At 40.3% G+C, this 15,210-nt stretch overlaps 1 protein-coding gene across 1 annotated transcript; it reads left to right on the top strand.

The window, feature by feature from the left end:
• Window positions 1-1,722: 1,722 nt before the first annotated feature.
• Window positions 1,723-14,982, top strand: srprb.L (SRP receptor subunit beta L homeolog). The gene is given in 7 exon segments (NM_001087377.1): window positions 1,723-1,876; window positions 4,114-4,208; window positions 6,755-6,832; window positions 11,578-11,660; window positions 11,987-12,123; window positions 13,152-13,206; window positions 14,028-14,982. Coding segments are annotated over 7 exon segments (795 nt in total). The 5' UTR covers window positions 1,723-1,743; the 3' UTR covers window positions 14,242-14,982.
• The last annotated feature ends 228 nt before the right edge of the window (window positions 14,983-15,210 follow it).

Here is a 15,210-nt window from a genome sequence, read left to right on the forward strand (position 1 = left end):
TGGGTGATCAAAAATATGTGTTGCTTCATAGTCATACATGTAAGTGTTTGCATAGGCTTGAGTTACCAGTGAGACCATGAAACAGTGGTTGATGCACAATTTGTATTTAAATTGTGTTTAATTTGCACTTGAATTGTAATTGATAATTAAGGTATACAAATAATGATGCCACTTTAGCACTTTTTTTGTAACTGGAGATTAGTTCTAAATCTCTCACTTAAATATCCTTGATAAAGGTCCCAACGAGGGCAAAAACATTGGAATGCACAGTGATTGAAAAAATAAAATTCTGAAGCATGTCACAATAAGGTGTGTGGATCTTCCTGCTGTTTATTAATTTTTGATCCAGTGTCACGGTCAGCACCCTAAGTTCAGAACCAATGCTAAGCACGGTGTTCTCGGCTCTTGCTTCCGCCTTTAACAGCTGCCTTTCACCTCGGGAGGAGCCCTCGCTAATCGGATGCCGCCAGGTCTTAAATAAGAGAGGTGCCAAGCGAAGGGTTCTGAATAAGCAAAGGGGCACAACGGTAAAGCAAAGTCTTTAGGGCAGAATCTCACATTACAAGGCGTAGACAGGAAGCGTAGACAGTTCATGCTGGGTCGGGGCAGGCAGAGTACAAGCGAAGTCAGGCAGGCAAGGGTCAATCAGAAGGGATTCGGATACAGAAGAGTTGGTTACCAGGCAGGGTCAGGATTTCAGAAGTCAGGATAGTCAGTAGCGGGCAGGGGTAATCAGATCACAGAATTCAGAAGCTTAACAGCACAGAACCACCAGGAACTCACTAGGAGAAAACCTATAACGGGCAATGATAAAATACAATTTGTCCCTAAAATATGTGGAAATTTCGCGCCCTCGCCTATAAACTGGGAGGATGTGTCAGAGGACAAGGGAGCATGGACTGGTGGGGGCAAATGGAAGGAGAAATCATAGAGAGAGATGTGTGATTAAGGGAGGATTTGGGGATTCCAGCAATTAAAGGAGAATTCAACCCGACGCGATGCGACAAAACGCAGACGTCAAATCGGATGCAACTGATAATAAGGTAACAAATACAAATGTCGGATCTTATCGCATTGTTCATCCATCACGACTGATGGATGCAGACACAGCATTTGAACCGACAGTTGCGTAGTGTCGTATGAACGCTGCGACACGATCCAACATTGCTATTGCTCACCTTATTATCCGTCACATCAGATTCGACATCTGCATTTTGGCGCAACGCGTCGGAACTGCACCAAAGTCACCCATGTAGTTCTACCCTTAGATGCATGCTGCAGACTGAACTGATTTATGTGTAACCATGCATCTAAATGAACTGCTAATTAGCCATGCAGGCTGTGGATCCCATATATGTTTGGTTTTATAGGGGTCAGGACTCAGGAGGCAACTCCCCCAGTAACTCAAGCAACAGGCATATAAGGAAAGACACTCAGCATTTTATAGTTTGTACCAAGAGTCCATGTGGATAATGACACAAGGGAAATATTATTAAACTATAAATACACTCCTCAAGACATAGCATCACAAAGCACCCATTGCTCCCAGACCACTCAGCCTGGATCACACCAATCAATAGCGGCTTTTAGTCTCAGACTGATTTCTTTCTGGAGTGTTACACGTCACATTTATTCGGGGCGCATGCGCAGTGCATTACTTCCGGCGCTTTTTTAATTATACGTAAGAGCAGTTTGAAGAGAATTACGCATGCGCGGCGAGTGGGTTACTGCTACGTGTGAAAGATGGCTGAGGCTGCGGTACAAAATGATTCCCGCTGGTTGCCGGACTTAGAGTTCATTAAACAGGAGCTGCAAAGGCAAGACCCGACCTTGCTCTCCGTGGGCATCGCCCTGATTGTTGTGTTGCTGAGCTTTGGTGAGTGACAGCTTTCCATCCCGGGGACAGTCGTGGGGTCACGTGTGTGGGGAGATGGGGAAGGGATTATTATCACCAAGAAGTGACTACATTAGGGTGTCACTGGGGTTTGCACATCTGTGGTGGAGCTTTCCCTCCTGACTGCAGGAGAGTTGTCTCTGCTACATTGTTTCATGAGTTACAACCAACAGTGCACAAAGGAACACGCCAGAGGCTGCAATTACATTTACAAATAACCTTATAGTGCTAGTCCCTAAGGCGTTGCTGTAAAAGTGTAACTTTTGTGTCAATAACCTGGAGTTTGCTATTTTATACATATATCAATAGGGTCAGTGAGGCATCGGGGTTAATGTAGGGATGCCACCTGTTCACTTTCAACTTTCTGTTCAGTTTTCAGCCTTGTGAAACCCGGACAATAATCTGACCAATACAAGAAAAAAAGATTTAGATACTAAAGCTACTCGCGTCAACATGGCTTAGTTACTATCAAGCGCAGTTCATTTCTTATTATTACAGATCATTTTTATCAAAAATAAATTGGCATTGCTGTATTTCAGAGCTTTCTGGATAACTGATTTCTGTATAATAGATCTGATATGTGTAATTAAAGGATTGGCCTTGCTCATCAAGCAGAATATAGCTAGAGATAGGGTGGCCACCTGTGTGGGTTTTAAACCAGGCATTAGTGATGTGTGGGTCGTGTTTTTGACCTGCCCGAAGCCCGCACTCCCTGCACCCGCCTACTGGCTTCCTTTTATAGACCTGCGCCAACCTACTGATGACTTCACAGAAGGGGCAAGGCGAGCAGGCGCAGTGTCTATAAAAGGAGAACCCAGAAGCCGGCACTGCAACGTGCCTGCCGCCCGCGAAAGAGCCGGGCTCCCCTTGACAGCGCCCAACCCGTGCTGCCTCCTTCCGAAGTCCCGAACAGCCAAAGTGCGGAAAAAGCCGAATAGCCGAAGTCCCGAAGCGGCGAAAAGACCCGAAGTCACAAAAAAAAGGCAAAATTTAAAGACGCAAAGTCACTAAAGGAGGCGAAGTTGAAGTCCTGAAGCCATGAGTTCAATTTTTAATCCGCTGGCCACCAATGTATTATTTTATTACTCTATAGGCCCTGTCACCAATGTTTTTTTTAAAAAATATTCTTTGGGGCCCTTGTAAGGGGGGCCCTGGCACCAATGCTTTTTTTAAAAAAAAAATTATGGGGGGGGGGGGCTGGCACCAATACTTTTTTTTAACTTATAGGGGGGCTCTGGTCCCCAATAGCTTTTTATAACTTGTGTGTGGGTTACCTTTTTTTAGTGCTGATGTCTGTGTGGTCTTTTAACTGTGATGTGGAGTGACCGGGATTGGGGGCCAGGGTCAGCGGGGCCCTGAAAATTTTGTTGTACAAGGCCCCGTGATTTCTAACGGCGGCCAGACCTCGCACTTCTTGCGAGTATTGGGCCGGCCCACGCATCGCTATTGGGCATCAACACTTTAAAACATTGCGAAAACTGGATAGAAATCCAGCCAGTGATGCAATAGCCTCGCCCAGATGTCATAACTCCACCGACATCATTGTGCCCACCTCTGATGGCATCATGCCTGTTCCTACATCAATGCCCCACCCCCAATGCTATATGCCCCGCCCCCGTGTTCAGGTTCAGCATTCCGCAAAGGTGGCAACCCTAAGCAGCACAGTTGAAAGATTGTTAATAGTGTTTTTTTTTTTTACTGTAATTTTTATTATAGGTGAATATGCTATAAAGCTGTGTTTCTGGTTACTTTATTGTACTTTTCTGCAAAAACCCTACTAGTCCCATCACCTGTAATACTTGCTGCTCGCTGAATTCTCTGGCTGTACAGGGGATCCGGCGGCACTCGGCTCACTGCACTGTAGGACAGCAACCAATCAGCAGCTAGCAGGACCTGATAGGGAACTGAAGCATGTCTTTGCTTATGTGATTCCAGGGCTGTGATTGGCTGTCTCCCTCCTATTGTGCGTCTGGCAGGGACCATCCCTCATTTGAAATATGACAGGGACCAGCCAACATTTATAAGGAGCTTTAATAAAGGCGCTATTTTTAAAAATTATATTAATTTTTAGCACAATGTGACACCAACACCACATATTATTCATAATTACCTCCTTTAAACAATAATGTGACATTTGTATTAAATATTGAAACTCAGATCCATCTATAGTTGCTTGGTGTTTTGGGAAGAGCTTCACAATGTCCTTTCTCTCTCCTCAGTTCTATGGAAAATTCTGAGAGGCAGTCGGATCAGCCGAAGAGCAGTGCTGCTTGTTGGACTCTGTGACTCCGGAAAAACTCTTCTTTTCAACAGGGTATGATTCCAAAAATTCTCTGGAAGCATTTTGAACAATATAAACGATTATAAAGTGCAAATCGTGCCTTTTGCCAATAGACGTGTTAATAAAATCACTATGTGCAAAAGTTACATTGCTGTGTGTCAGTGCATTAAAACATTTAAAAAAAAAATTAAGTGATACACCATTGCAACGTTAATGAAGTGAAAATATACTACAAAAAAAAAAGCATGGCCTTCAAAATTGCTATTAATATAGTGATTTTTATAGTGAGTCCCAGTGACTTTCATTTGTCTCTGTGGATCTAATGCTGCCCTTATAGATGATCTGTGCATGCCTATTCTTTCCTTTGGATGCAGAACCATTTTGAAACAATGTTTAACAACCCACATGGGCATTTAATAATATAAACAACCATAGTTGATGTGCGATTTTTGTTTTATTTCATAATCCTTACCTGTGTATGCATGTGTGAAGTGTTCAACATGTATGAGGCTGCTGCACATCACACACCCCTATATGCACCTGGGCGAGCACTTAAAAATTCTTGACTGGGGTTGCAGTATACTTTTGTATAGGATCTGATGTGCTTAAAGGACCAGTAACTTCAAAATTTTTTTCTTTTTTTAAAATTCGTTTGTATACAACGAAAAAAAAACCACAAAAACAAAATTAAACTTTGAAATCGCTAAGTCTTTATTAAGAAATAACTTACCGAAACTCCGCTTGCGCTCCTCGTCAAAAAAGGTGACGATCCATCGTGTGGTGCTCGATTTCTCCTCCATGGCTATCTCCTATAAGGAAGGCAGGGAGGAGAAATCGAGCGCCGCACAATGGATTGCCTTTCCTGAAGCGGAGTTTCTGAAAGTTATTTCTTAATAAAGAATTAGCGATTTCAACATTTCATTTGACTGTTTTTTTTCATTATATCCTTTATTTGCTCTTTTAAACTCTGGGCCAGTTTATAACTAAACCTAGGTTTCTTAGGAATAAAGGGACCTATATTTTCATCTGTCTTGATTATATTCCAGTTTTTTTTAATACTACAGATATGGAACCTGTTATCCAGAATGCTTGGGGTTTTCCAGATTTGGATCTTCATACCTTAATCACATTAAATAAACCCAATAGGCTGGTACAAGGTATTGTTTTATTATTACAGAGAAAAAGGAAATCATTTTTAAAAATTTGGATAAAATGGAGTGTATGGGAGATGGCCTTTCCATAATTCGGAGCTTTCTGGATAACAGGTTTCTGGATAACGGATCCCATACCTGTATTTGTTTGACTAGAATCGCTTACATAATAAATATTTCTATCATCAGAACCTTTGTTTGTTTTTTCTTTGAAACATTGCGCTTGGCTTCATTACGGCTTATGCTTTTGGCCCAGTTGATGGTATCTGCAATTCATTTCTTTGAGTAAATCCTCTCTAGAAATCTGTTGCCCATTTTTTGGAGGTCTCAGTGTCACTGAGTCATTGTTCAGAGTGGCTGGGAACTGTCAACCTACTATTCAAGATATACAGCAGGGAAAATAAGTATTGAACACATCAACATTTTCTCTCAGTAAATCTATTTCTAATGGGGCTACTGACATGAAATTTACACCAGATGTCGGTAACAACCCCACAGAGATCTTCGTCAGGATGTTTTTCCCCTGATGAAGATCCCTTGGGGGATCAAAACGTTGAGTCCAATAAAGATTTTTTGTTTTTGCATCAAGTCCCTGTGAGTGCTGCATCCTGCTTTATGTTCTAGATATATAGATATATATATAGATAGATATATATATATATATATATATATATATATATATATATATATATATATATATATATATATATATATATATATAGATATATATATAGATATATATATATATAGATATATATATAGATATATATATATAGATATATATATTTGTTTTAACTGCTTATGTATGTTCTTTTGAAACAAGTTTCTGTAGCTTTGCAGGTGTGCCTCTTGCCTCTACAGCTTTCAGTGTACTTCTATAGGTTGCATCTCCAAGTCTTGTTTTGGTGATACAGCTATGGGATCTGTAATCCGGAGAGCTCTGAATTATGAAAAATTATGAATTATAGCATCTATTTTATCCAAATAATCCAAATTTTATAAATGATTTCCTTTTTCTCTGTAATAATTAAACATTACCTTGTTCTTGATCCCAACTAAGATATAATTATCCTTATTGGAAGCAAAAACAACCAATTGTATATTATTATTATTGCTTTTTTAATGTTTATATTATTTTCTAGTTGATGGTGATCCAAATTATAGAAACATCTGTTAACACGAAAACCACAGGGCCCGAGCATTGTAGATAACGGGTCGGTACCGGTATCTGTATGTTCATTTACACAGCATTCCTACAGGACCAAAGTTACAAGTGGTATCCATGTAAAAATGCTGGTGCTCCTCTTGTAGTTTATAATCCGTTCTGGTAACGTTTGTTCACATGATTTGTTTTTAACCAGCGTAACTGAAAGCCATAAGTGTTCATGTTCTAAATTCACTGTGTGCCTTTTTGTTCTTTTGTTTTAGTTGCTTACAGGAACATACAAGAAAACCCAAACCTCTATCACTGCCAATTCTGCTGCATATAAAGTGAAAAGTGACAAGGTAATGGTCTCAGATTATTTACATTTCTGTTAAAGGGCATCACAGTCTTTCAGACTCAAAATGTTGGCAGGTCACTAGCATAGTATAGATACAATACATTATATGCATTATACATGGTATAGAGGCAATAAATTATCCATTGATTGTAAAGGGTGTGCTGGGAGAAAACAAATTCTAACGCTCAGAGGAAAACTGTTCTTCCCATTATGCTTTTTCCAAATGTAACTGTGCAGCTAGGGACCCACAGACTTCTATACCTTCTATCCAACTTCAGTCAGTAGTTATTAATGTTTTATTGTTTCACATGTTTACACTGGAGAAAGTAGTGGCGTAACTACCGAGGGAACAAGAGGTGCAGTTGCACCGGGGACCGCTCCACCTCGGGGCCCGCCAGAGCCACTGACTTTTGTTTTAGGTTTTTTTTTCAAATTTTTTTTTGCCTTTCCTTTTTTTGTGCTGGCTGGTCTGGCTCTTTTATTTGTGCTGGCTGGGCGGGCTCGCTCCGCTTTTTTTTTTTTTGTGCTGGCTGGGCACCTCCCCCCTGCTGTTTCTGTGGAGCCGCTCTGCTGGAAGGTATGAGGGATTCAGTCGAGGTGGTGGGAAAGTTTGCTACTGTTTTACAGAAACCTGCCGAATGTAAGGGGTTTTTGCATCCTTCGGGTAGGGCAGAAAAGGGATTTGTGTTTGATTGAGTCGTCAGTTTGAGAGGGATGGAACAAACACAAGAGGAGGCCACAGAGAGCACCATGGCTCCACTTCAGATGATTTGTTTTTTGTTTGTGGCATGAAGGTCCTGAGTGTGTGTGTGTGTGTGTGTGTGTGTGTGTGTACTGTGTGTGTGTGTGTACTGTGTGTGTGTGTGTGTGTGTACTGTGTGTGTGTGTGTGTACTGTGTGTGTGTGTGTACTGTGTGTGTGTGTGTGTGTGTGTACTGTATGTGTGTGTGTGTGTGTGTGTGTGTGTACTGTATGTGTGTGTGTGTGTATGTATGTATATATATATATGTATGTGTGTGTGTGTGTGTGTGTGTGTGTGTGTGTGTGTATGTGTGTTTGCATGTATGTGTGTGTGCGTGTGTATGTATGTATATGTGTGTGTGTGTGTGTATGTATGTATGTATGTATATATGTATGTATGTGCATGTGTTTGTGTGTATGTATGTATATATGTGTGTGTGCATGTGTGTGTGTATGTGTATATGTGTGTGTGTGTAGCCAAGATTTGGGAGTGGTGGGAAGAGTGAATCTGCACTGATTTACAGTGATGTCTATTGGATCCATTCAAACCTTGTGGTTAATGTTTAAGTGATGATTAAAAAAAAAAGAGCTGGGAATGTTCATCTTTTAAAATAAAAATCAGATACCTTTGGTGTTAGGGCTGCTCCACATTCACCTTTCGTTGCTCCGGATTAAAAGCTCCTTAGAAGAGATATGGGTGGGTTCCAGGGCACAGGGTAAATATCACAGGGACCCTTGGAAATGCTTCTCTGCTGGGTAACAGGGGCAACAGCTGTCCTCCTAGATTTCTTCACCTGAGGGGTATATGGGAGAACAGCTTCCCAGCGCCTAGCTGTAAACTACTCATCTCCTGAGCTGTGTGCCACCGGGGGTGCATGAGGCATTGGCTAGCCCTGGAACTGGATCAAAGAAACTGGTGACTTTTGCACCAAACCACTTGCTTGGAATATAGAGGCTAAAACAAGACTCTGGGAACGAACAAAGCCTGCTCTGGACATTCTCCTAAAGGGGAACCCCCTGAGCTAAATATTAAGGAGAAGGAGAGCAGAATGAAGAAATTAGCAGGGTAGGTTCTTAACCATTGTAATTAATGGGTGAAAATGTAAGTCCAGTGTGTGAGAATCCCCCCCACCCCAATGGAACTAGATATAACTCACCCAACCTGTTGTGTAACAGCCCCGCTGCCAGTACGAGTGCGGTGGTACCGAGGTTACCAGATAACGTGAGTGACGTTTATAGGAAATGCAGCTTGACGGACTGCATTGATTGAAGTGTAAATTGTACTGGCCTCTTAGATACGTTAATTAGATGTTTTCCTGACTTTTCAAGGGATCTGGTGTTGGAAAGCTGTCATTTTAGATCTTATGGCGCAGATTAGCCACTGAAAGTACTCCGGTCAGAATCATGAGGTTCTGTAGAGTCACCTGGTTACAACCCGAACCCCACCGACCCTGCCATTGTATGAGAAAGCTCGTTTTGCAGTGGTCCATAGCCCTGATCAAACTCCTGTCTGTCTCCTCCTTATAGGAGTAGTTCAGTGTGAAAATAAAAACTGTGTAAATAGATAGGCTGTGCAAAATAAAAAATGTTTCTAATATAGTTAGTTAGCCATAAATGTAATGTATAAAGGCTGGAGGGAACAGATGTCTAATAAAACAGCCAGAATCCAACTTCCTGCTTTTCAGCTCTATAACTCTGAGTTAGTCAGCGACTTGAAGAGGGGGCCACATGGTACATTTCTGTTCAGGAGTTTGCAATTGATCCTCAGCATTCAGCTCAGATTCAAAAGCAACAGATATGACCCATGTGGCCCCCCCTCAAGTCTCTGATTGGTTACTGCCTGGTAACCAGTCAGTGTAAACCAAGAGAGCTGAAAAGCAGGAAGTAGTGATCTGACTTGTTATACATCAAATCACTCCAGCCTTTATACATTACATTTTTGGCTAACTAACTATATTAGATACACTTTTTATTTTGCACAGCCTATCTATTTACCCAGTTTTTATTTTTACACTGAACAATTGCTTTAAGGCTGCCCTGTCTGCTGGACCCTCAGTGCAGTAGGATTTCATGAACAGTAATAAGATAGTAAGTTAGGATGAAAAAAGACACACGTCCATCAAACTCAACCTTAAAGGAGAAGGACAGTGAAATAATAGTCTCTGGGAATGGACTGTGGCTGTGGGATAGCAGGTATAGTTGGGAGAGATGCTGCCTATAGTAACAGTGGCATAATAGTCTTTGGGAAGGGAGTGTGACTGTGGGATAGCAGGTATAGTAGGGAGAGATGGTGCCTATAGTAACAGTGGGATAATAGTCTCTGGGAAGGGAGTGTGACTGTTTGATAGCAGGTATAGTAGGGAGAGATGGTGTCTATAGTAACAGTGGTATAATAGTCTCTGGGATGGGAGTGTGACTGTGGGATAGCAGGTATAGTAGGGAGAGATGGTGTCTATAGTAACAGTGGTATAATAGTCTCTGGGATGGGAGTGTGACTGTGGGATAGCAGGTATAGTAGGGAGAGATGGTGTCTATAGTAACAGTGGGATAATAATAGTCTCTGGGAAGGGAGTGTGACTGTGGGATAGCAGGTATAGTAGGGAGAGATGGTGCCTATAGTAACAGTGGATAATAGTCTCTGGGAAGGGAGTGTGACTGTGGGATAGTAGGTATAGTAGGGAGAGATGGTGCCTATAGTAACCGTGGGATAATAGTCTCTGGGAAGGGAGTGTGACTGTGGGATAGCAGGTATAGTAGGGAGAGATGGTGCCTATAGTAACAGTGGATAATAGTCTCTGGGAAGGGAGTGTGACTGTGGGATAGCAGGTATAGTAGGGAGAGATGGTGCATATAGTAACAGTGGGATAATAGTCTCTGGGAAGGGAGTGTGACTGTGGGATAGCAGGTATAGTAGGGAGAGATGGTGCATATAGTAACAGTGGGATAATAGTCTATGAGAAGGGAGTGTGACTGTGGGATAGCAGGTATAGTAGGGAGAGATGGTGCCTATAGTAACAGTGGATAATAGTCTCTAGGAAGGGAGTGCGACTGTGGGATAGCAGGTATAGTAGGGAGAGATGGTGCCTATACTTGCTCTAACCAAACCAGTAATGCTGTATTCCAGCTCATTGCGTGGGGGGCCCAGTTTTAAATTTTCGTACCAGGGCCCTTAGGGGTCTAGTTACGCCACTGGGAGAAAGTAGTTATTGAGGTGCACAATGTAACATAGACATTATTTAGCAAAAATAAGGCTCTCAGTATGTTCGTTACATAGCTGGTGCTGTGGTGCCCTTCTGTGTCTGAAGCCCGACGAGTGAACAAAATAAATAAGGAAGACTAAATTACTCAGGAAAGTAGGTGCTAAATGTATTATGGGGTAGTTCTCATCTTCAGATACCACAAATAATGACTTATATTTGTCTGTCCCACCAAAGAATCAGTGTGCCTCTCTATTATCAAGTACTATAGTTCACTATGGCTTGAAGAGACTTTTGGACATCGTGAGCCTCATATTTAAGTGATACTGGCACTAAAAAATGACTTTTTAAAATATGAAAGTACATTAAAAGTTACCTATAGGTCACGTTAATAATTTTTGTTGAGAGGTTTGTTTTTGTAAGTAATTGTTAGTTGAAGTTTCTAAACCTGACCATCTCAGCCTGTCAGCTGTCAGTTAAAGTTTCTAATGCTAAAGGACTCCTGCTGGACAAATATGGCAGCCCCCTCATACAGGAACATGGGGCATCAGACAGGTGATATAAAAGCATTGTGCAAATACTTTACGGCAAAGTTCTAAGTAGCTTTCAAAGGCAATAATATGATAAATGTAAAAGAGTTTAATTTCTCTTGTCGGTATCTCTTTAAATGTGAACAGTGTGTGCAAGAAAAATTTTTATTGCATAAACTTAACTGTCATACCTCCAACAACAAATAACATTTTAATTAAAATTATTTTTAAGAAATTGACTTTGAGGATCACTAACGATTGGTTTTTTTTTTTTCCAAAAGGGGACCAGTTTGACACTTGTTGACCTTCCTGGTCACGAAAGTTTGAGGCATCAATTCCTGGAGCAATATAAAGCATCAGCAAGGTATTAGTTCAGTCTCAGAGCATATATGCCATTTGAGGAATTAGGGATAGGCATCAATACATTTTCAAAGAAACGTTAAATATCCATATAAATGTTATTTTATTTAAATTGCTTTATCTAAGATGTTGAATGCTCAAACAGCATATTTTAAGTTTTTTCTTTTCTAACATAAACCAATGTGTTTAAATGTTTTGAAAGAAAAATGCAATAGAGCAAAATTTCCTTGTAGGATTTGTTGTTCAATAAAATTGAAGAATTGTGTAAGAAGAGTGAATTAAAAAAAAAAGTACTATAGATAAGATTATATCAATGACATTTTCTTTCAGGGCCTTGCTGTTTGTAGTGGACAGTTCAGCATTCCAGCGTGAGGTGAAAGAGGTGGCTGAGCTCCTTTACCAACTATTGACAGATGTTGCAGTACTGAAGAATGCTCCACCAATACTCATTGCTTGCAATAAACAAGGTAGGTGCCTCTCTAAGATGATGCTGGAATGATGCACCTGTGTGATGGACTTTTAACAGTGTGTGTTTGAAATACCTTCTATAAAAAATAAATAAAAATGTATCCATTTTTGGTGTGTGTTCTAAAATTCTAAAAATGTCATGTTATCCTATGGTCCAGGAGCTTCATTTATTAAGGCTGGTGGAAGTTGTACTTTGGCAGTAACTCATATAAACCAATCCTTGTTCAGCTTTTCTCAGCTGCAAGTAAAGTCAAAGGAAAAACATGATTGGTTACAATATTTTACTGTCCATGTGTAAATATATCCAGCCTTGATAAATGAACCCCTCCTGTCTACATTTCACCCTTTTTGAACGTGCATTTTTTTTCTCTCAATCTGGTCCAAATTTCCCTAGCAACAAGGCATTGATTTAAACAAGAGACTGGAATATAAATAGGAGAGGGCCTAAATAGAAAGACGAATTATAAAAAGTGGGAGGAACAATACATTTGTAGCCTTACCGAGCATTTACTTTTAGATGGGGTCAGAAGCTGGAAAGAGTCAGAAGACCAATTGAAAAGTTGCTTAGAATGGGTCATTCTGTAATGTAGTAAAAGTTAACTGAAAGGTCAACCACCCCTTTAAGCAGAACATTAATAAACAACTACATTTTAAGCACAAAGACACAATGGGGCTCATTTATCGGTGATTAGCTTTATGAAGCCAGCTGCAAGAAGAACAATGAATGCAGCAATCTGACTGGTTGCTATAAGGTGTTGATAAATAAGCCCCAATAGGTCTATGTTATAAACAAGTCTAGTTCTCTGTAGATGCTCAAGCCCCAGACCTGCAGCTAATGGTAAAATAACATGCCATTATGGGTAATGGCACAGGGCATTTTGTTGACCACAAGAAATGACTCCATTCAACACGAAATGCCAAAAATACATTTGTGTTGAAACTCCTTGAACTCACCATAACCTGCATGATTACTCACAGACAACTAAATGCCCTAAGGTTAATAATGTACATCTTTATTTTCTTACAGATATTTCAATGGCCAAATCAGCCAAACTTGTACAGCAGCAGTTGGAGAAAGAGCTGTAAGTAATGTGAAACCACTCTGGGGGAAATGTAATAAAGAAAATAAGTGAAAAAAATGCATAAATTAGAGCAACAATGTGCTTTTCACCATGCATTATTCTTCATTAGAAGAGAGAGAAAAAGTTTTAATACTTTTAAATACTTTGTCAGTAAGAAGTTTAAAAACATAGATTTGTACTGGTGCAAACAATGAAATCACAATCTTTCTTCCACTGGCAGATGGGTTGCTAAATACTTTCCAGATTTGCAGAAGCCAAAATATATGAATAACTTTTTGCATATATTTTTTTCTTTTATTACATGCACCCTCTGTGTGTTATCTGGTACAGTGCACTGTTTTGTGTAATGCCTCGTAAGAGTCTTACCCCCCAAATGTGATAAAATTCACTGTTTGCCCAGGAACAGTATCCCATAGCAACCAATAAGATGGTTGCTTTTAAACATGTGGCCAGTAATTGGTTGCTATGGGTCACTGCTAGGGTTGCCACCTGGCCTGTATTTTAAAATGATGGTTAATCCCAATGTTATTAATGGGGAAAAAAGAAAAATATTTAGGAAGACCGGTATTTTTTTCCAGAAAAGGAGGCAACCCTAGTTACTGCCCATGGGCAAACTTAGTGCCTTTTGTTTTATTTTTTTAAACAAGTGACCAGTGATTGGTTGCTATGGGTTACGGCCCATGGGCAAACTTTTAGCTTTTATTACATAGCCCTCAAAATAGGGCTGTGTCTCTCATTGGCAGAGAGGTTTGCAAATACACAGCCGCATATAATATGTATAGCGATATTTTTATATATGAGACTCTTTTCCTTTCTAATAGGAACACTCTTCGTGTCACTCGCTCGGCTGCTCCTACCACCCTGGAAGGTAGCAACTCGGGTGTCGCACAGCTTGGGAAGAAAGGCAAAGACTTCGATTTTACCCAGTTACCTATGAAGGTAAAATTCCTGGAATGCAGCACTCATGACAGTAAAGAAGAGGATGGGGATGCCAACATTAGTAATGTAGAGGGCTGGCTGGCTAAGCTAGTTTGAGAAACTTCTACCAAGTTGTAGAACAACATATGGGCACTTACCTGATGAAACATTTTAATGGATTTCCCTGCACCTTAAAGGGAAAACCTTATTTGGCTGGTGCCTTGTCAATGATTGCTGCATTTAATAGGTTGCTGCTGCCGCTTTCTTCATGCGCTCCAGATAAAAGAAAAGTGCAGCTCTGAGGAAACCGCGTCGCTTATATCAGCGATGATCTATTATATCAGCAACCAAATAGTGAACTATGCCTTTCATGCTGGATTTGCAATTCCACAATTTGTGTGGAGGGGGTTACTAATGTAGAGCAACCTCTATTTCTCCAGCTGTTCTTTAAATACAACTTCCAGCATCCCCAGCCTTTGGTTGGATTTTGGGAGACATATTGTGACATCTGGAGGACTGCAGTTTGTTATGCCCTTAGTTCATATCTGTTCTGAATTAGAACTTTAAATGAATGTTGAATATTAGAGTAGAACTTCACCTTCAATCTATTTCTATTTTTGTACTATTTATTTTGCAATACCTCTATCTGCCTCCTGCTTGCAACACTGTCCAACAAGGAAATATTTACTGAAAAAATCAAATGTACACTATTACAAAGTGCTAAGCAATTGGGCCACTATAGAGGGGGAGGGAGCATATAGAGCAAAGTATTTTGTAGACTAGCATATTTAGTTTTGCAATGGATCGGTTTTTTTTTCTTTGAAGGAACTTTAAAAAGAATAAAATATGTTTTGCCTTTTGAAGTTGCTATTATTTAACCAGAAGTTTTAAAATACTCTCATTACAAAGGTCTGTACTCCTAGAGACTTGGAAGGAGATTGTGAGACAAGATTTCAATGATTGCTTTGTACATTTAAATCTTGTCAAAAGTGCTGTTACTTTGTATCTCACTTGTTGAGCTGTTTTGAATGCACTAATGTGATCATTGCTTTTGCTGGGAAGTGGGGTAACATTAGTATGGGCCAG

Source organism: Xenopus laevis, chromosome 5L, assembly GCF_017654675.1.
Source record: "Xenopus laevis strain J_2021 chromosome 5L, Xenopus_laevis_v10.1, whole genome shotgun sequence".
NCBI lineage: Eukaryota > Metazoa > Chordata > Amphibia > Anura > Pipidae > Xenopus > Xenopus laevis.